Source organism: Mandrillus leucophaeus, unplaced genomic scaffold (genome assembly GCF_000951045.1).
Source record: "Mandrillus leucophaeus isolate KB7577 unplaced genomic scaffold, Mleu.le_1.0 Scaffold30, whole genome shotgun sequence".
Lineage (NCBI taxonomy): Eukaryota > Metazoa > Chordata > Mammalia > Primates > Cercopithecidae > Mandrillus > Mandrillus leucophaeus.
Genome location: NW_012103143.1, coordinates 3629311 through 3650488, shown reverse-complemented (window position 1 = coordinate 3650488; position 21178 = coordinate 3629311). Strand labels below are relative to the sequence as shown.

At 52.8% G+C, this 21178-nt stretch overlaps 1 protein-coding gene and 1 pseudogene across 4 annotated transcripts in view; both read left to right on the top strand.

Moving 5' to 3' along the window:
- The first annotated feature begins 1439 nt into the window (after positions 1–1439).
- LOC105544504 (oral cancer-overexpressed protein 1) overlaps positions 1440–21178 on the top strand; it is a 23609-nt gene continuing 3870 nt past the window's right edge. Inside the window, exons 1-6 of one of the 3 annotated variants that reach the window (XM_011987070.1) lie at positions 1440–1598; positions 3763–3868; positions 5466–5536; positions 9205–9322; positions 9627–9735; positions 10412–10584. In XM_011987070.1, the coding sequence (XP_011842460.1) occupies positions 1549–1598; positions 3763–3868; positions 5466–5536; positions 9205–9322; positions 9627–9695 (414 nt within the window). In that variant the 5' untranslated portion in view covers positions 1440–1548 and the 3' untranslated portion in view covers positions 9696–9735; positions 10412–10584. Of the gene's footprint in view, positions 1599–3762; positions 3869–5465; positions 5537–9204; positions 9323–9626; positions 9939–10411; positions 10585–20926; positions 20981–21178 lie in introns of those variants that run through there. The other 2 variants (XM_011987069.1, XM_011987068.1) reach the window with 2 other exon arrangements.
- LOC105544505 lies at positions 19348–20623 on the top strand (annotated as a pseudogene). Its single transcript, XR_001006768.1, has one exon. The product of XR_001006768.1 is annotated as an uncharacterized LOC105544505 (transcript).

The following is a 21178-nucleotide window of genomic DNA, read 5'->3' as shown; positions in this document are numbered from 1 at the left end:
GAGTCCATTGTCTGGGCCATTCACTTTATTTCACTGGTCTGTCTCTTCTTGAAGCAACATACCACAATATTTATATTGTCACTTTATCGTTTCATATCTCATGTGAAAATCATTCTTTTTCTTCAAAAACATCTCAGTTGTTTTTATTAGTTTATTCATACGGATGAAAAAGTTTAGGATTTTGACACATTTTACCAAATCTCATGGAATTTTCTTTGGTACTGCACTTGTCCAGTTTTCCAATCCTCAGTCAAGGTAAAGCTGTAGTTTTCTTTATATGGGTCCTGCTCAAATTGTTAGAAATTCCTATTTCTAAGAAATATATTATGACTATCATAAGGCAATTTTCCCATCATCATCCCTGCTCAGGTTACTACCAATTTTTGTTGGAATAACAGAAACTGATTTTTTCCCTATTCATCATACACATAGCTACTTGCTGCGATTATGGATTCTAAGAATGTCTTAGGTAACTATTTGGGTTTTCTAGGTGGGCCATGACATCTGCAAACAGTAGTATTTCTGCCTTTTTTTTTTTTTTTTTGGTATTTGCACTTCTTGCTTCATGTTTTACTGCATTGGCCAGGGCTGGTAGAAAGATGTTCAGTGGTCACGTGAGGTTTTACTACTTACTTTATTAGGAATGCTTTTGGTGTTTCTCATCTGAATTCCGTGATTGCTTAGAGTTTCAAATCGCTTTTTAAAAATCGTGTTCAGAAAGTACATCTCATGGAAATGACAAATATGAGAACTAAAACCGACAAATTTCCCCCCAAAATCCCACATGCAAAGCCTCCTGGCCCGAAGCCTCTTGAGGCGTCTGTTGTTTGATGACTTCCTATTTCTTTTCCTTTTTTTTTTTTTTTTTTTTGACGTTGTGTCTCTCTGTCGCCAGGCTGCAGTGCAGTGGCGCGATCTCGGCTCACTGCAACCTCCGCCTCCCGGGTTCAAGCGATTCTCCTGCCTCAGCCTCCCGAGTAGCTGGAATTACAGGCGCCGCCCACCATGCACAGCTAATTTTTGTATTTTTAGTAAAGACGAGGTTTCACCATGTTGGCCAGGCTGGTCTGGAACTCCCGACCTCAGGTGATCCGCCCGCCTCGGCCTCCCAAAGTTTTGAGATTACAGGCGTGAGCCACCGCGCCCAGCTGATAACTCTCCATTTCTTCCTTGGTTCTTTCGGAGTCACTTTGGGAAATTCGGTTCCATCTGCGGTGGTAAAATACAGGCTCTCCCCGCACGCGGCCAATGGACGCTCCCAGCGCGGACAGACAGGCCCATTGCGGGAGCGGGGCAGGGCGGAGGGACCCCAGGGCGGGGCTTCATTCGAGCCCAGCCCCGCCCACCGCCGCAGCCGCGCATGCGCCATGTGCCGGCCGCTTTGGACCCTCCCGCGTGCCGTTCTTACCCGGCCTGCCCCGCGCTGCCGCTTCCGGAAGTGGATCTTGTCTCCTCCCAAGCGGAGCGTTTGTGCGTGAACCTGCCGGGACTGCGACGGCATCGCAGTGCTGCAGAATCCCGGGGGCCAAGGGCGGGCTGCTTGCCGCTATGGCTGGCAGTCAGGATATATTCGATTCCATCGTGATGGCGGATGAGAGGTGGGTGGCGAGGCCAGGCCCGTACCCCGCCCTGTCTGGTCCTCTCCCAGCGGATTCGCCGCCGGCTGAGGCCCAGGGCGGCTGCTGGAGCCTGGCGTCCCTTGGGCGTGCGCATTGGGGAGCGCCTGGTGGTCGTGGACGCAGGACAAGTGTAGGCCTGAGGCTCTGGTCCTTCTCTCCTCGCCCTCTCCGGCGAGGCACGTGCCCAGCTGCTCTTCCAGACCCGCCTTCCCTGTCAGGGCTGCCCCAAGCATCTGCTCAGCCTGGTGGTTCCCCTCCTCCGAGGCCGCCCCGTCCTCTGGGAGGACAGACTTTGCCATCTGGGAGCTGCCTCTTTTTCTGGTTCCTTAACCATAGGACATACGGCAGTATTCATAGATGTGCTGATAGATGTGCCCGACCACACCCCTTTCCTTCCAGCGCCCCTGGGGAGCCCCTCGTGCTGCGACAGTGGGGGAACTGTGAGTTGCCTCCTGGCTGACTTCCAGTGCCCGGCCCACAGGACACGTCCATAGATGTTAGTTAAGAAAGCGACCGAACATTTAGCAGTCAGTTGCTGACGTTTATTTAGCTCTCGCTGTGAGTCAGACGCTGAGCTAAACGTTCCACCCTGGTTATCTACTTCAGCCCTACTTAGTAAGTGGATCCAATTATTCTTCGGAATTTACAGACTAGGAGGCACAGTCACTTTCCAGGGTCACATAACTGATAAGTGGGGAGCTGTGCAGTCTGCTTCATGGAATGCTGCAGCCCAATCCTTGCGTCTTTGGTGACTGCAGGTTAAGATAGTGCCAGTTCCACTGGTGGGCCTCACGGTCAGTGCTACTCCAGGTACCAGTGGGAGTACATTTTGTGGTGATCTGATGCCATTTCTCTCTGTTGTCCTACCAATGTGATGTCAAACCCTGTGTATGTTGCAGTTTTTTGGAAGCAGTTGACTTGGGCTAGTGCTACTTGAACACTCACAGAACTTTGGCCCCCTAACTCTGGCTGCAAACCAGACTTACCTAGGAGACTTCGAAAAGTAGACTTTGGGCCAGGTGCGGTGGCTCACACCTGTAATCCCAGCACTTTGAGATGCTGAGGCGGGCAGATCACCCGAGGTCGGGAGTTTGAGACTAGCCTGACCAACATGGAGAAACCCCGTCTCTACTAAAAATACAAAATTAGCCGGGTGTGGTGGCGCATGCCTGCACTGTAATCCCAGCTACTCGAGAGGCTGAGGCAGGAGAATTGAACCTGGGAGGTGAAGGTTGCCATGAGCTGAGATCATACCATTGCACTCCAGCCTGGGCAGCAAGAGTGAAACTCCATCTCAAAAAAAAAAAAGGCCGGGCGCAGTGGCTCATGCCTGTAATCCCAGCACTTTGGGAGGCTGAGGCAGGCAGATCACAAGGTCAGGAGATTGAGACCATCCTGGCTAACATCCTGTCCCTACTAAAAATACAAAAAATTAGTCGGGCGTGGTGGCAGGCGCCTGTAGTCCCAGTTACTTGGGAGGCTGAGGCAGGAGAGCGTGAACCTGGGAGGCGGAGCTTGCAGTGAGCCTAGATTGCACCACTGCACTACAGCCTGGGCCACAGAGCAAGACTCCATCTCAAAAAAAAAAACAAAAAGTAGATTCTGGGCCAGGTGTGGTGGCTCACACTTGCAATCCCAAGACTTTGAGAGGCCAAAGGTGGAGAATCTTTTGAGCCCAGGAGTTTGAGGCTATAGTGAGCTGTGATTGTACCACTGTACTCCAGGCAGGGCAACAGAGACCCTGTCTCAAAATTGAAAAAAAAAAAAAAAACGAAGGAAGAAAGAAAAGTAGATTCCAGGGCCTTGCTCCAGACTTACCGAATCTCTAGCGGTGAGGCTTTTGAGTTAATATCTTTGAATTTTCCTTGTGTGTCTCTAGTACTCTTATCAGGTTTGGGAATCACTGATTTAGCCCTTTGTTGTAGATGAAGAAACTGGGCTACAAGAGGTACAGTGACTTCCAGAGGAGACTAGGAAGTGGTATATCTGGGACCGGAATCTGTGTCTTCTAACTTGAATTTTAGGCTTTTCCTTCTTACTCTGGCTTGTCTTACTGGGTCCGGGTAATATAAGAGAGAAAAATTTTTCTGGAAAAAGTATTCTTTCTTCTGTTGATTTGATGAAGCATGTTTCTTCTTCACAGGTTTCATGGGGAAGGGTATCGGGAAGGCTACGAAGAAGGCAGTAGTTTGGGTGTGATGGAAGGAAGGCAACATGGCACGCTGCATGGAGCCAAAATCGGGTCTGAGGTAAGTGGGAACCCCCATCTGGAGATGAAACCTCTTCATTTACAGTTTATAATTTATTTGGATATTCAGTGTGATGGAGTAAGAATGTCAGGCCTTTTAAAATCAACAGTGCCTTGGCGTGGCGGCAGGCGCCTGTATACCCAGCTTCTCCGGATGCTGAGGCAGGAGAATGGCATGAACCCGGGAGGCGGAGCTTGCAGTGAGCCGAGATTGCACCACTGTAGTCCAGCCTGGGTGACAGAGTGAGACTTCGTCTCCAAAAAAAAAAAAAAAAAAAAGTCACAGTGCTGGATGGGCATAGTGACTCACACCTGTAATCCCAGCACTTTGGGAGACTGAGGTGGGCGGATCACCTTGAGGTCAGGAGTTGGAGACCAGCCTGACCAACATGGTGAAACCCCGTCTCTACTAAAAATACAGAATTAGCTGGGCGTGGTGGCGCATGCCTGTAATCCCAGCCACTTGGGAGGCTGAGGTATGAGACTTGCTTGAACCCGGGAGGCGGAGGTTGCAGTGAGCCAGGATTCGTGCCATTGCACTGCAGCCTGGACAAGAAGAGTGAAGCTCCGTGTCCAGAAAACAAACAAACAAAACTCACAGTGCCTTTGTGTGGGAGTGAATGGACTAGATGGACCGTTGCTGGAGAAATACTCTTAGTACAGAGCCGAGAGCGCATTTTGCTGTGGGTAGGTATAATTAAGTTATGCAGGCTGGATAAGATAAAACAAGTCCCTGGTCTCCTCAGTTTATGTTGGAGTGTCGTGGTGCTGGCTCATGTACTAAGCCAGCTGAATCACTGTCCAAAGCATGGGTGCCCTCTGTCATGTGAAAATATTACATTTATGTTTACGTTGAAATTTCATTAACTTTATGGGTTTTTTTTCTCCTCTTGCCCTTTGTCCTAGATTGACCCTTACTTACAGATAAGTGGCCCGTAGTGGCAAAGTCTGAGTTGAGGCAGTTATGACTATATTGGATGTTTGATGCTTCGAAACAGATCACCACAAAATGCATGGGGATTAACACAGCAAATATTGATGGTCTCACATGTTTCTGAGGGTTGGGAACTCAGGAGCAGCTTTGCTGGGTGGTCCTGGCTCAGGGTGTCAGCTGGAGCCATGTCACCTGACGGCTTGACTGGGATTGGAGGATCTGCCTCCAAGGTGGTGCTGTCACCTGACTGTGGGCATGGACGTCTCCATGAGGCTGCTTGTGTGTCCTTGTGACATTCAAGAGTGAGTGGTCCAAGAGAGCTGGTGAGGCAGGTGGCATTGGCGTTTATCCCTAGACTCAGGAGCTTTGTGCTGGTCCTCCACATTCTGTTGGTTACGAAAGCCACCCTGATGGAGTGTCGAGGGACCTGCATAGGGCATGGGTACCAGGAGATGAGGACTGGGGCATCTGGGAGGCTGGCTGCCCCACCGATGACCTAATCTCCTAATTTCCATTGCCTAATGCCCAATGGGTACTTCCAGAACAGTAGTGTAAGAAGCACCGCTGCCCTTTGCCCCCACCTTTTGTTTTGAGAGATCTTGGTAATGAAAGTGTAGCTAGTTGGCTTATTAATTTCACTCTTACATATTTTTCACATTCACAGATCGGGTGCTACCAGGGTTTTGCTTTTGCATGGAAATGTCTGCTGCACAGTTGCACCACTGAGAAGGACAGGTAAAGATGGAGGTGTCTTTCTTTCTTAGTGTAGGAACCAGGAGTTCTAGTTCCATGGGTTACCGACATGCCCTTGAGTAATCAGTCTGTCTGTTCCTCATCTGTAAAATGGAGAAAATAATCAGTGTCAAGCTTGAGCGTTGTTAGGAGATTTAACGGAAATACTAAACAGAAAGCGCCAGGCACGTTTTAGGTGTTTGATGAACACTGGCTGTTGTTGCTTCTCATGAGTTCTATGCTCCTGCCTTTTACCTGGAGTCATCAGGGAACCGCGTGGCTTTTAGATACCCTACCATTAAATAATGTTGACATTGATTGTATTTTCTCGTTCACCTTTCCCCTGAGCTTCTAATAAACAAATTACAACAGTTTTGTATGACTTGGGCCCAGAAATGAGGATGCCATTGTCATCAGTTTTTTAATGTAGCCAACTAAGTCTGTTAACAAGAAAATGCATTTATATGTGTTTAACTCCTTTCTGGAACTTGTCAACAGTCAATAAGTGTTAGCTGTCATTTGAATTGTTTTTAGCTGTTAAAAACTCTTCTCGGCCGGGTGCAGTGGCTTACGCTTATGATCCCAGCACTTTGGGAGGCCGAGGTGGGCAGATCACCAGATCAGGAGTTCGAGACTGGCCTGGCCAGTATAGTGAAACCCTGTCTCTACTAAAAATACAAAAATTAGCCAGGTATGGTACTGTGTGCCTGTAGTCCCAGCTACTCGGGAGGCTGAGGCTGAAGAATTGCTTGAACCCGGGAGGCAGAGGTTGCAGTGAGCCGAGATCACACCACTGCACTCCAGCCTGGGCGACAGAGCGAGACTCCTTCTCGAAAACAAACAAATAAAAACTCTTCTTCCTGCATTGTACTTACTGAGGCCCCACGTGGCCCTGCTTTATCTAGCTTCATTCTGGAGCTGGAAATGAACCCTCAAGTAAACGGCAGAGATGGTTTGGATACTCTGCCGTTCATGGGCGGCAGCAAGCGCGAGACCTCAGCTGGTGCTCTGGGTCGTTCTGACACCTCGCGGCCTCGCCTAGCATGGGGGGCACAGGGAGAGTGGATAACACTCGCCCTGACCACGTGCCTTGTGCTTTTATTTGAAATATCTGGAATTTCTAGAAATACCTTGAATATCTTGAATACTCAAATGTTTAGGAATGAGGATGCTTGCAGCTGATTTGGTGGTTCTTTCTGCTGCATTTGTAGCAGCGGCTGGGAGCTGATGGGATTCTGGGTTAGTAGAGAGGCACCTGAGGACATTTTCCTCTTGGTTCTCTGGCGGTGGCGGGCAGCTGGGGACCCCAGGGCAGTCGTTGTTGGCAGCCTGTGCCGCCACTGGGTGGCAGTCAAAGCTGAGCTTGGCTCTCGACTCCAGGCCACAAAAGGATGTGTGTGCTTGGCGTTCTCCACCCGTCTCCTGTCTCCCACCGCGGCAGAATCTGCCGGCTCCCGGAGAAGTGCTCCGCTGTGTGTCCGTGGTCCCATCCCAGGAGGCTGCCAGCCCTTACCCCAGAGCAGGGGTTTGCTGACGTCTTAACGCAGCACACCCAGTCTAACTAACAGAGAAGAACCGCTTTGGTTGACGAGGGGCTGGTGGAAGCCCGGCCAGACCCCCCTCGCAGCCACCCTCACCCCGTCCAGTAGTACCCAGAGGTCTCTTTGGAACCTAAGGCTTTATTGTAGAGCAGTGGGTCACGGATGTTTGGATCTTATATGTCAGGTTTTGTTTATTTTTTTTAAATGAGGAAGGGCTGATGTTGCATGTTTTACCTGTAAATGTTTCCGAATAAGGATGTTAAGAGAAAAACACCTGCCACTTGCATTGTCATTCAGCAAAATGCTGGGCATGGTAACACCAAAGAAACCATGGAGAGCGGCATCTCGGGCCAAAAGATGCTGCTTTCTGTTGAGTAACTAGCTTTCCAGTAAACTGCGTGGCGCTTCTGTCCCCGGCTTTAGCAGTCTGGTGAAACCCTTCTGCAGAGCAGCGCGTGCCGGGGCTGAGCCTGGGGGCTCTGGTGCCATCACTTTTGTTTCGTTAGCCCTGAGCTGCTCACACCTGCCTGATGTGTGCTGCCTCTGACGGTGCGCCCGGCTGGGTGTGTCTGAGCAGCATCGCTGAGCACGGAGGGTGGTCCTCTCCACTGGGTAGCATACAACCACCTCCCACGTTTTGGCGTCTCCCTTTGGTTTCCCTGGAAACCAGGTGCTTTGTTGCTAAAACTGACTTGCTTTGACCTTTCACAGTTTTGTATTTTCTCAGAGAGGTAGCCGTCGTTAGCTCTTGTAAACTGGATGCAGCTGGCGAACTTGCTCGTCTGTGTGTCCAGGAGCACCAGCTGTTTGCACACACACAGGAGTCTTGGTTGCTTTGAATTGCTGTCGCTCCATCCTCACCGTCAGTTCTTTAAAATTCCCGGTAATCGAGAATCTTGCCTACTCTGGCCACTCACATGGCCCAATGTGGCACAGGGGCCACGTGCTTCTGTGGTTCATTGGAAGGACCTGGCCCCACCAGATGTACACATTATTTTTAAACCCCTGCAGGTGAGAGCCCTGGTCTCTAGGATCCAGAGGAAACCAAGAGACTGACATTTATTGAGCACCTACTCTGTGCTGGAGTCCAAGCTTCATGTCTTTTTTTTTTTTTTTTGAGATAGAGTCTCGCTCTGTCCCCTAGGCTGGAGTACAGTGGTGTAATCTCAGCTCACTGCAACCTCCACCTCCTGGGTTCCAGAAATTCTCCTGTCTCAGCTTCCCGAGTAGCTGGGACTACAGGCGCACACCATCACACCCAGCTAATTTTTGTATTTTTAGTGGAGACGGGGTTTCACCATATTGGTCAGGCTGGTCTTGAACTCCTGACCTCAGGTGATCCACCCGCCTTGGCCTCCCAAAGTGCTGGGATTCCAGGCGTGAGCCACCAGGCCCAGCCCATGTCAGTTATTTAATACTCGTGGAAGTCTATGAGGTTGCTGTTACTCTCCCCATTTTAAAAAAGATAAACAACAGAAATGAATTTCTTACCATCTGGAGACTGGGATGCCCCCCCATTTTACAGATAAGGCCAGCAGGGTTGAGAGCTGGTAGGTCGGTGTTGGGGAGCAGTCATGCCCAGGGCTGCTGTCTCCTGAGTGCACACCCTTTCTGCAGAACCTCCTTGCCTCCCTAGCAAAGCTCTGTCCTTCCTGGGGAGGGGACAGTACTGATTTCTGCTCTTTTGAGGGAGGGGTTTGCTGGTTTACTTGCAGCTGAACTCCGGAAGGCTTTGAGCACAAAGATTCCAAATCCTGGAAAATCCCCAGACCCAGAGCAGGCTGCTTGTGCCCAGCCCCAGTCCCTCTTGCCCAGTTCTGTCTGTTTTTGCGTGTGCGACCTCGAGAGTCAGTGGGGCTTCAGGCTGTCTCAGCCACTCAGCCCCGTGGTCCGGATGGAGGCATGTCTTAGCTAGGCACACACTTGCTGTTGAGGTGCTGGGTGTGGGCCTAAGCACGTTGCTAGGTAAATAAATATGATTTCGTATAACGAGAAAATGATCATCCAGCTTTTGAACGAAGGCATTCTTAGCGCACCTGCTGGGTTTCAGTAAGCAAGTAGCATAGCTGTCGCGTAAGTTGAACCTGGTGTGTGCACATGACTGAGAGTCTGTATTTCTGTGCTTTACAGCCGAAAGATGAAGGTCTTAGAATCATTGATTGGAATGATCCAGAAATTCCCTTATGATGACCCTACTTATGATAAACTCCATGAAGACTTAGACAAAATCAGGGGAAAATTTAAACAGGTGCGTGCACTGTGTGTTTCCTCCTGCTGGGAGCGCCTGACTGTGCCTTTCCCAGGCGGGGCGGTGCACTCCAGGGCCACTGCGGCGATGGCTTGGGGCTGCGTGCGCCGTGGAACTGTCCATAGAGGCGCCTCGTCCTTGAGTCGCACTGCGGGAAAACCGAAGATGGTCCAGAAAATAGGAGTTAGAACTCACTTATGGGCTGGCCACGTAGACAGGAAAAGCTATAGGTAGAGTTATCTTCTCGTTTTTCAGTAAAAATACACAAATTAAAAATACCATCCCTTTTCTTTTGTGTTTTCAGTTTTGTTCATTACTCAACGTTCAGCCAGACTTTAAAATTAGTGCAGAAGGTTCCGGACTTTCATTTTGAGAACGATGGATGAACAGAGACCGAACATCGAGGAACAGATGTGTGTGTGACATGTTTAGAAATGCGGCGAAGGGCCAGACGGTGCTGGGAAGGCCGTCGTTCAGTGGGAGGGTGAGGCTTCCGGTTCGGCCGCGGGAGGGCCTCCTTCCCCGGGGTTTTTTGCCTGTGTCATCTCGGTGCCCGCCGTGGGGCCTCTTCACACATGCCCTTTGTTGGGCTGAAGCCATCCCTGGCAGAGCCCTCGCGCGGCTGCTCCCTGCTGGGCCCACGTGCATTGGCCTGACGGCCTCTTCGGCAGCACAGGCCTGGCTGGCTCTGGCCTGGGGTTGGCTCTGGATAGGGTCAGTCCCCAGGCCTGGACTCAAGGCAGGTTTTAAAATTTTTTTTTGCAATGAGAGAGACAGTTGGCCCTCAACGAGGCTCGTGGGAGGTCTGGACGGGTGCTGTGCCGCATGTCGAAGCCGATTGTGCGCCAGGCCCTGCAGGACGTACATCTCGTGTTTTATTTAATCCCTTCAGGAGCCCACGGGGTGGGTGTTATTCCCATTTTACAGAGGAAGAAGGTGAGACAAGAAGGGGTTGCCTGGTCTGAGGGCAGCCAGCAGCAGAGCTAGGACTTCCGCCCCCAGGCCGTGCCTCACCGCCACCAGGCACAGCCACCTCCGGAATGCACAGGCCGGCACCTCAGCACTGGGAGTCCCTGCCCTCCCTCCCAGGCCGCATGGGTCCTGCTGAGCCTCGCGGAGCACGGGGGAGTCCGTGGTGGCCAGTTTGCCTGGCCATCTGGCTGAGAGGAAGAAAGGCCAGCCCAATCCTGAGGGGACCCGGACATATCCTTCACACTGTCCCCAGAGGGGCTATGAGCTCTGCAGCATTAAAAAATGGTGAAGGGGGGAAATATTTTGAACCAAAGACCAAATGTTAGGCGGCCGTTATATTTGCAGAAACTGAGAACCGTGTGTACAGGCTCCTGCATTCTCCCCTCTCCTAGGCGCTCTTTTGTCTCTGTTGGTCCTTAACGAGGTGTCATACAGAGACAGTGGGCTGGGCACAGATGAGCGGAGTGGATGGTTCGGTGGGTCCCCACGAGGTGAGTGGTCATATGCGATGACATGTGTTCACGCACCCTCCTGTGTGCACCTCAGGGTCACCGAAGTCCCCACACGCTGGCTCTCCCCACCCCTCCTGTTCCAGAAAGCATGTCTGAAAGCAGTCCACGGGATTATTAAGGAGTCACCATGAATCCACTTCGGTTTTAAAACCATTCCCGAATGTCCTAGTGGATTGTGCTGTGCTGCCTAAGCTGCTGGCTGCAAGAGCCAGAGCAGGGACTCCCTCAGGAGCAGCAGCAAGCGGGCCTCCACGGCGGCAGGGGGACCTCCATGGCGGCAGGGGGACCTCCACGGCGGCGGGCGGACCTCCACGGCGGCTCAGGAGGAGAGAGAGCGCTGCTTTGTTTTTGTTTCAGTTTTTCGTTTGAGACAGAGTCTCACTCTTTCACCCAGGCTGGGATGTAGTGGCGCGATCTCGGCTCACTGTAACCTCCACCTCCTGAATTCAAGCGATTCTCCTGCCTCAGCCTCCCTGGTAGCTGGGATTACAGGTGCCCGCCACCACGCCCAAGTAACTTTTATATTTTTAGTAGAGATGGGGTTTTGCCATGTTGTCCAGGCTGGTCTTGAACTCCTAGCCCGAAATGATCCACCCACCTCCACCTACCAAAGTGCTGGAATTGCAGGCATGAGCCTCCACTCCCAGCCTGCTTTTTCTTTTTGAAGACAAGACTTAGGTCTCCTCCTCCTGAACTGTAAACCTGTGTGTGGCTGTGCACCCCTCCTTTGTGGCCTCACCGCAGGTCTGGGGAAGCCTGTGTTGGGCATCGCCCTGTTGTGCTTTCATCAGAGCTGGTGCCTCCGGGCAGAAAGATTTCCATTCTTTCTAGATGGCAGGATCAGGGGCCTTTGTTGTGTTTCCCTTGGTGGATTTTTGTGTTTTGTAAGTTGTCTATTTTGATAATGTATTATTTTTATAATTGGAAAAAAGTAAATAGCATATTTTAAAGTGAAAGTTTGTCTGGGACCGTTTATAACAGCATCGTTCATAACACAGCATCGTGTATAACACAGCATCGTTTATAACACAGCATCACCTGTAACACAGTGTCATTTATAACACAGTGTCACGTATGACACAGCATCATTTATAGCACAACATCCAGCCAGTTTGTTTCTTCCTCCAGGGCATTTCGGATCTGGATATGAAGGAAGACATGTGCCCTAGATTTCTGCCAGCTCGTCTCCTTAACCCAGCGTAGACACAGCCGCTGCGAGAGTGGTTCTGTTGTGTTGGGGGCTGGTCAGCTCCTGCTCACCTGGCCCAGCTCTTACTCGTCCACCCTCTTCGAGACATCTCTATCCCCGCTGTCCCCGACCTTCTCTCACCTCCTCTTTTTTTTTTTTTTCTTCTCCCATCTCTGTCTCCTGTTCTCTCTCCCTACTCCCTGTCTGCCTCTTCGGTACAGCTGGCTGAGCAGCAGACTGCCACTTCCTCCTCTGGTTTGCCTCACAGGGAGCCAGGATTGCCTCATCTTCAAGATTCTCACACACTGTGCTGACCTGTGCCTGCCTGGCCCCTTTCTAGAGGACGAGACCCAGTTTCCAGGATCCCTTGGTCACCCCCGACATTGTGGTACAGACAGAGCCCACTGTAACAGGTGCTTCCATCCTATCCAGGCAACGCCATCCTCAGCCTCTACCCTGGGAATGAGCATGTCTGTGTCTTCTCTTCTGCTAATGAGGTGTTAGTAGAGGGTCCGACCAGTCCCCGCACAGTGGGCCCACTCTTAGAATGACTGTGTGTCTGTGCTGGGTTAAGGAGATGAGTTGGCAGAAGGTCCTGCGGGGGCTTCTGGGAAAGGTTACGTCATTCCAGAGAAAAGGTGCTGGTGCTATTTTGAACATCATCCTGTTGGGATGTGACAGCTAGAACTGCTCCAGTCATCTTGCAAGCTGGCTACAGCTGAAGCCACCCGAGCCTGGCAGAGCGAAGAGCTAGGAACAACCTGCGTCCTCAATACCACCGCGTGCTGTTCCCAGCAGCCCTGAGCCACCTTGCTCGCACCTGTAAGCACTACCCATCCCAGTCATGGAAGGCCGTGGCCCTGGGTTTCCGTTGTTTGCGGACAAAGTCTGCTTGTTGCCTTCCCCATCCCCGTCAGGCCCATCCCATCCCGCTAATTCTGGATGTCAGCCTTTGTCCAGAGTGGCCTTGAGTTTGGGAGCTCCTGGGGTTGGATTGCATCCCTTGCGGTTGGTTTTCCAAGGCTTTGGCCTGCCCCTTCCTTCCTGTCGGAAGCTCCCAGCGTGTTGTCTGCCACTGTCTCAGCTCGGGCTGCCACCACGGCACCCCTGATGGGTGACTTCAGCAGTGGCCCACCTTCCCTTCGTTCTGGAGGCTGGAGTCTGAGATCAAGCGTCACAGGGCTGCTCCCTCCTGAGGCCTCTCTCCTTGCCTTGCAGACAACTGCCTTCCCCCCATGTCCTCACGTGGTCGTTCCTCTGTGTGTGTCCTCATCTCTTATAAGGACCCCAGTCAGATTGCATTCGGGCCCACCCTTCCAGCCTCATCTGAACTTAGTTACGTGTTAAAGACCTCACTCTTCAAACAGTCACGTTCTGAGGCACTGGGGGTTAAGGCTTCCATGTGAGTTTTGTGGGGACACAGTTTAGTCCCTAACAGGACCCGGCTGTGGCTGCTGGATAGACTGTTGAATTGGGACTCGGGAGGAAATAAAGCCATTTCATGTAAAAGTTGAAGTTACTTCAGTTAGTTTTTCTAGAATGTTAACAGCTAGGCACAAGCAAGAGTAGTCAGTCCTCCACTGAACTCTGCACTTTGAAATCACCTGTCAGAGTCACTGGATGGCCAAAGGGAACTGCCCAAGGGCCACTCAGCGGTCCTAAAACACGACCTTTCACTTTATTTTACATTCACCCCTTGACATTTTTTCTCTAACCAGTGGCAAGAAAAGAATGAGGAGATACGGAAGAAGGGACGAGAGGCCTATTTGCCCGGTGGCTGCTGCTGGCCCGCCCTTTACCGGGATTATCCACCAGTGCTGGAGGCAGGGCTACCACCCTCGCTTTGCAGAGATACTGAGGACAAGTCCAGTGGTCATAGTAAGTGGCCAACTTCAGGCTTGACGGGGCACAGCAGGGCTTGAGCAGGTTGCTTGAATGATTCGCTTCCTGAGGCCATTGCTTTCTGAGAATTTGCAGCCTGTCTTCAGGACCAGTCTTGCATCTGGCACAGCAGTCCCCAGCCTTTTTGACACCAGGGACTGGTTTTGTGGAAGACAGTTTTTCCATGGCCAGGGCTTGGGGGTGGGGATGGCTTGGGGATGAAACTGTTCCACCTCAGATCATCAGGCATTAGATTCTCATAAGGAGCAGGCCCCTTAGGTCCCTCACGTGCACAGTTCACAATAGGGTTCCCGTTCCTACGAGAATCTAACGCCTCCGCTGAGCTAACGGGAGGCGGAGCTCAGGCGGTAATGTTCTCTTATCTGCTGCTCACCTCCTGCTGTGCGGCCCGGTACCTAACGGGTCATGGACTGGTGCCGGTCCACGGCCTGAGGATGGGGGACCCCGATCTAGCAGATTGAGGCCAGATTGAGGCAAAAGCAGCTGGATTTATGGAAAACGACCCATGCCGGCTGCCTGTAGGAGAGGCAGTGCCTGGATGGGTCCTTAGCTGCCCCAGACCCTGTGAGCAGGTCTCACCTAGGGATGCCCCTGGCACTTTGGGAGCCCAGGGGAGAGGAGGGAATGAGAGGGTGGGCACAGGAGGAGATGATCTTCATACTGAGCTTTGCGGGCGTTCATCTGGCCTCACAACGCCACAGGGAGGTCTCTCCCACTCCACCTGAAAACACCAGTGTAATCTGGAGATACCAAAAAGGGTAATTAACATGCAAGTTTATCCTAATTCCCAGTTATCCTGATCCTTAATGAATCAAATGAGGAACTGGTTTGTGACTCAGTAAACTGAAGTCACAGAGTTCTTATGATCTGAGAAAAATGGGTCGCTGTGTTTGGTGCTTCACAGGACACGGGGCCTGCAGGCGAGGAGCCAGGCCTCAAGGGTTCAGCGAGTTGTCCAAGCCAGCGTGACTAAGGGGTTCAGCTGGGATCTCTCAGATTAACTTCCAAGAAGGAAAGTCGCTCCTTGCTCATACACTTTTTCATAACTCTCCCTGGCTGGTAAACTCAGGTGGCATTGAGGCCTTGGCGTCTGCCCCTTGGTGACCCCCATCAGGATAGCGCCTTGGCTGTGTCTCCTCCCTGGCACCCTTTACCAGAGCAGCTGGGCCTTGGGTTGCAGGGATGGAAGCCTCTATCTCGGGCGACACCTGAACGTGTAGAGTATGTGATGCTTGCTGAGCTAGAGGCTCACGGATTGGTGTCCCTCTGCTGGTTCCAGCGAGTATGTGCCTCTGAAATTCGAGGGGACTGTGGAGCCTGCTTCCAGGCTTTGAGAGCCCAAGTCTGTTGCAAATTGAATGTATTCACAAAAAGGAACGTTGAAGTCCTAGCCTCTGGTACCTGCAGCTTCATTTGGAAATACGAAATGGGGTCTTTGTAGATTTTTTTAAGATGTAAATGAGGCCAGGCACAGTGACTCACACCTGTAATCCCAGCACTTTGGGAGGCTGAGGTGGGTGGATCACGAGGTCAGGAGTGGCCAACAGAGTGAAATCTGTTGAGGTCAGGAGTGGCCAACACGAGACCAGCCTGGCCAACAGAGTGAAATCCTGTCTCTACTAAAAATAAAAATAAAAACAAATTAGCCAGGCATGATGGCGGTGCCTATATTTCTTTTTTTCTTTTTTTTTTTTTTTTATTGTACTTTATGTTCTAGGGTACATGTGCACAACGTGCAGGTTTGTTACATACGTATACATGTGCCATGTTGGTGTGCTGCACCCATCAACTCGTCATTTACATTAGGTATGTCTCGTAATGCTATCCCTCCCGTCGGCAGTGCCTGTATTTCTGAGCTACTCGGGAGGCTGAGTGAGGCTAAATCACTTGAACCCCGGAGGCAGGGCTTGCAGTGAGCCCAGATTGCCTCACTGCACTCCAGCTGGGGCAACAGAGTGAGACTTTGTCTCCAAAAAAAAAAAAAAAAAAAAAGATGTAAGTTAAGGTGAGGTCTTACTAGAGTAGGATGGCCCCTTCGTCCAATATGACTGGTGTCCTTTGAAGGAGAGGGGAGCCGGCAGCACAGAGGGACTGCCATGTGAAGACACGGAGCTGATGGCCCTGTGAGGACGGAGGCCGAGTTTGGAGCTGCGTGTGGACCAGCTTACAAGAGCTGAAGGTCGTCCGAGGGGACCAGAAGCTGGGGGAGAGCGGGTACGGCAGACACTGCTGGCCTCTGGAACTGTGAGAGAAATGTTGGTGGTTGTTTTGTGAAAATGCATTGTAGCAGCCACAGAAAACGACAAGGCCCCTCTCCCGGCCTGGGCTTTCGTTTGCTGGTCTGGAGGGTAAGGGTGCCGGCCGCGCCATCCAGACACTTCCCGCCTTGCACGCGGGGCCTCCTCAGGGGTTTGCCTTGACTCCCCCGGTCTCAGCCGTCACTGAGGGCAAGTGGCGGGAGCCCCTGAAAAGTGCTGTCACTGCAAGGCTCCCTCCCTGAGAGGCCTCTGCCTTCTGGGAGGTGCAACTGCCCTGCACAGAGGACTGAGGCAGGGTCCACCAGAGAAGGCTGGCTCGATCCTCTCCCCTGGTCTCAGCCCCTGCGGGCACTATCTGGCCTTGGAACTGGGGAGGTGGATGTGGTCAGGCCCTTCCTCCAAGTCAGTTTGGTCACCCGTGTGCTCTGTTACACACAGAGTGTTACACACAGAGGGGTCTGTCCCTTCAGACAGCAGTTCTAGGCATACCTCTGGGCACTGGTGGCCCCAAGAGGAGTCATTCCCTGACCCTGTGGAACTCCCAGCTAAGCAAGACAGGCATGTTGAAATTCTAAGATCACATGGTAACTCTGTCAGTCACTCCTGTTGTTTATGTCAGTCATACACGTTAGATCTAGAAGAGGTAGAAAACACAAGCGGCCGGGTGTGGTGGCTCACACCTGTAATCCCAGCACTTTGGGAGGCCGAGGCGGGCGAATCACAAGGTCAGGAGATCGAGACCATCCTGGCTAACACTGTGAAACCCCGTCTCTACTAAAATACAAAAAATTAGCCAGGCGTGGTGGTGGGCACCTGTAGTGCCAGCTACTCAGGAGGCTGAGGCAGGAGAATGGCGTGAACCCAGGAGGCGGAGCTTCCAGTGAGCCGAGATTGCGCCACTGTACTCCAGCCTGGGCGAGAGCAAGACTCTGTCTCAAAAAAAAAAAAAAAAAAAAAAAGGAAAAGAAAACACAAGGTGTAGTAGTTAAGGGTCTTTGAAAACCAAATGACACAGTGCCCATATCCAACTGACTTAATAAAGGACAATGATTGGCTCCTGGAACAAAAGGGGAATGGCTTCAGGAGGGGCTTGATCCAGCAGTTTGTCTGGAGACCTGTTACCCATTATCTGCTTTCCCTCAGGCTGGCCTTGTGCTCAGGCTCCCCTGTGAGGCTCTGGGAGCAGCTCAGTCTTCCCTTGGGGCTGCAGAAGGGCAGTGCCACCCCTGGGCTCGTGTTCCTCTGCTGGGAATCCTAAGGAAGAGGGGGAAGCATTGTCTTTTTCGGAAGCCCCAGAAAATGTCTCCTCAAGACTCAGTGGCTCTATTTGATTTCTCCCCCATCCATTAACTTGCTGCTTTTCTGGTGGGCATGGATGTGCGGTTGGATTTCAGCCTATCAGGGCCTGGCCTGGAGCTGGGGATGGGGTCAGTCCCATTCAAGTCACAGATCTGGGAATGGTGGTTCTCCTGGAGCAACATCTGGGTGCTGTCAACACCAGGAGGGGCCATCCATGGTGGCAAGAAAACCCAGAACTGTCCACTGAATGGGCCAAAGGAGGGAATTAAGATCAGCCTTGGTGCCGCCACCCGTGGCCACCGTGGCACGGGGGCCTGTGCTTCCAGACCTGGGTGATGCGTGGAATGGTGATGGTGACTATGCGGATGCTCCGAGGGGATGACGGCGTTCCCTGAGTGATCACTGCGCCCCAAGCTCGGTGCTCAGCACTGCTCAATACACATTGAGCCATTGAATCCTCAGCACCCCAGACAGAGTTCAGTTATTGGGCAGAGATTTACGGAGCCCCTGTTCTGTGCTGGTCATTGGCATGGGTAGGAGATGGAGACGACTCCCCATCATGGGCTGTGTTCTTGCAGGCTTTCCCCATGTTACAGGTGTGAACACTGGGGCCCAGAGAAATGAGGCCACACAGCTGGAATGTTGCAGATCTGAGATCCAACCCCAGGGCCTTTTACTCCAAAACGTGTGTGCTTAATGTGTGTCTATACATGCTGGCGAGTTTTCTTTTTAAACAGCTGATCGCCCTCAGATGTCCACCGCTGGCCTGTTTGGCTGCCCTTCTCCAGGCCAGCAGCCAAGATACAGTGTTGCCCGCAGGGGCGACCGACTGGGAGCCTTGAAACAAGTGGAGCTGGCGAAGCAGGGCCCTGAGCTGTGTGCATGGGGCCTGGCTGCAAATGGCCCAGTGAAGGCTCCATGCATTTCCGTTTTTGAAGCTTGAGCCCTTTCTTCTCCATGAGGCTGACCCACTAGGCTGGCTTGGTCACATACTAGCTGTGCGGTCCTAGCTTAGTTACTTTACCTCTCTGGGCCTCAGTTTACTCATCTGCAACGGGTCGGCAAACTACTACCCTCGCCCGAATCCAGTCCGTTGCCTATTTTTGTAAATAAAGCTTTATTGGCACACAACCATACTCACTCACTCACAGAGCGGCTGCAGCTGCTTTTGCACAGGGCAAGAGGCCCTGTGGCCCGCAGAGCCTGAAGCCCCTCGATGTGGCCCTTACTGGAAAACCTGCCAATCCCTGACCAGCAGATGGGATGATTGTGTGCGGGAGAGTGGAGGCTCTGAGAGGGCAGGGCTGTGTCTGTGGCTCTCACCAGAGTGTCCCCTCCCTGTCACCAACCCATGGGGTCGTTGCAAGACTCGGAGAGAAACTGTGTTCAGTGTCAAGCACAAGGCACACAGTACATGCTCAGTAAGCTCTAGCTTTGGTTCCTCCCGTGATTAAACAAAGGCAAGGAGGACTGCCCCGACAGGCTCAGAGGGCCCAGGGTCTGGAATAGGAGCTGATCCTCGGGTTAGACCACTCGGCTCTTAAAGTGGCTGCCGGTTGAGAGGCCTGTCTCAGCTGCCGCTAGGTGCAAATTAAAAGGATTAATGGACACCGCCGTCTTTGAAAGGCTCAAGGCCCACCGAAGCCCCTTCAGCAGAGGGCTCTGCATTCTCTCTTCCCCAGTCCTCCTTGTGTGCCCCCGTGAGTGGCGGTGACAATGCTCCCGGATGTGGGCCCCAAGGCCAGCGGCCCCGGAGCTGCCCGCCCACCCGTCCGCCAGCTATTGTCTGCTCCGGCCTGGCGGTGTGGCGCTGGGCTTGTGGGGCCCCAGCGGGCAGGGGACTGTGGGAACGGATTAGAGGTCCTGGGCTTGCTTTCCTCGTCTTGCATAAACTCTTGATCAAAGACATTCCTGGGATGACAGAGCCCTGTGAGCTGCGAGGCTGGCCCAGCGTGCGGGACGCACACCCCATGCTGCAGCCCCTGCACAGGCCTGCCCTTGCTGGCCCTCGCTGGCCCTGGCTGCAGTGCTGACTCTGGGGACTAGCCTTATGGTGGGACTGGTGATGGAGCGGGTGCCAGGAGGCAACACAGCCTTCCCCACCAGATTCAGAGGCCAGGCCCTCGATGCTGGGCAGAGCCAGGCTGTGACTCTGCTTCCTGGGGTGCTTCAAGGAGGGTCACGCTGCATGCAGGGTGGCTGGAGGGAGTGCCAGCTGCATGCCACTGCCGCTGGGCCTGGCTTCTCTGGACTCCCACGGGCACTGCCCCATCCTCTGCAACAGCCCTGCCCACTGTTATCCCACAAGCACGGTCGGAAGTCTGCATGCCCGCTCTGTCCAGCCTCCTTCCTCTGTCCCCTCAGGGACTTTCACTCCTCATGACAACTCTAGGTGTTGTCTGGGCCCCTGGGGAATCCCCGGCCCTTCCAGCCATGGAGTCAGCTCCTGGCACGTGGATCAGGCTGGACCTATGGATCTGCAACTCAGCCTGGCAGCTTGGGGCTGCCCTGTGGGAGCCGACACGACCTCCTTTCCATTTGGCCCCCTTCCTAGGACCCACTGTTTGCCAGGGTGGGGAGAAGGGAGGCAGAGAGGAATCAGGGAGACTTCCATCCTGGAGGGACTCAGCCGGAGCAGGAAGGTGCCCAGGTATGACAATCCCAGACTGCCAGAGCCACCTGCCTGGTGTGGGGTGGGGAAGCCTCCAGAGAGCCTGTCCTCACAGTGAGTGCGGAGATGAAGGGTCCTGTGGACCAAGGCGGTGGGCCGAGCACAGAACAGGAAGCTTGATTCTGTCTGGTGTGTCAGGAGCTCCTGGGCAAAGACATCGAGCTTACTGGGGCTCAAGGCTGGGTAGAGATGGGGCTGAGTCCCAAGGACCTTGGACGGAGCTGAAGGGAGATAGGAAGGCCGGGGGTTGGGGGCAGAAGATGAAGAATGGATGAGGACTGTCTGCCTGCAGGGACAGGGGCCAGGAGGCAGGGCAGGGTCCCTCGTGAGCGGGTAGGGGTGCTGGGGCACCTGAGAACAGGCTTCTGAGAAGGGGCTGCAGGGAGAGCTGACTGCGGAAGTCGTTGTCTCTGAACTTCCTCAAAGGTCAGTTTTTTACTGTCACCCTCTGGGCAGCGCAGATACTCCAACACTGGACGAGGCCTTCACTGCGTCCCAGGAGGGATCACAGGCCCCAAAGTGGTGTCAGTGGAGTTTGAGAGTTGGGAACAAGGGCCCAGAGTAGCCAGACCACACCTTTGATATGGTTTGGCTGTGTCCCCACCCACATCTCATCTCGAATTGTAGCTCCCATAATTCCCACATGTGTCGGAGGGACCCGGGGGGAGATAATTGAATCATAGGGGCAGTTCCCCCCATACTGTTCCCACGGCGGTGAGTAAGTCTCATGAGCGCTGATGGTTTTATAGGGGTTTCCCCTTTCACTTGGCTCTCATTCTCTCTTGCCTGCCTCCATGTAAGATGTGCCTTTCGCCTTCTGCCATGACTGTGAGGCCTCTCCAGCTACGTAGAACTGTGAGCCTATTAAACCTCTTTTTCTTTATAAATTACTCAGTCTCGGGTATGTCTTTGTTAGCAGCATGAAAACAGACTAATATAGCCTAGCAGCTCGTGGCATGACCACGATGTATAGACCCACCCTTCACTGGGGGGGGTGTACAGACTCCCCCACTGTGGCACAGCCAGGGGTGGAGGGTGTTCAGACCCCCCCAT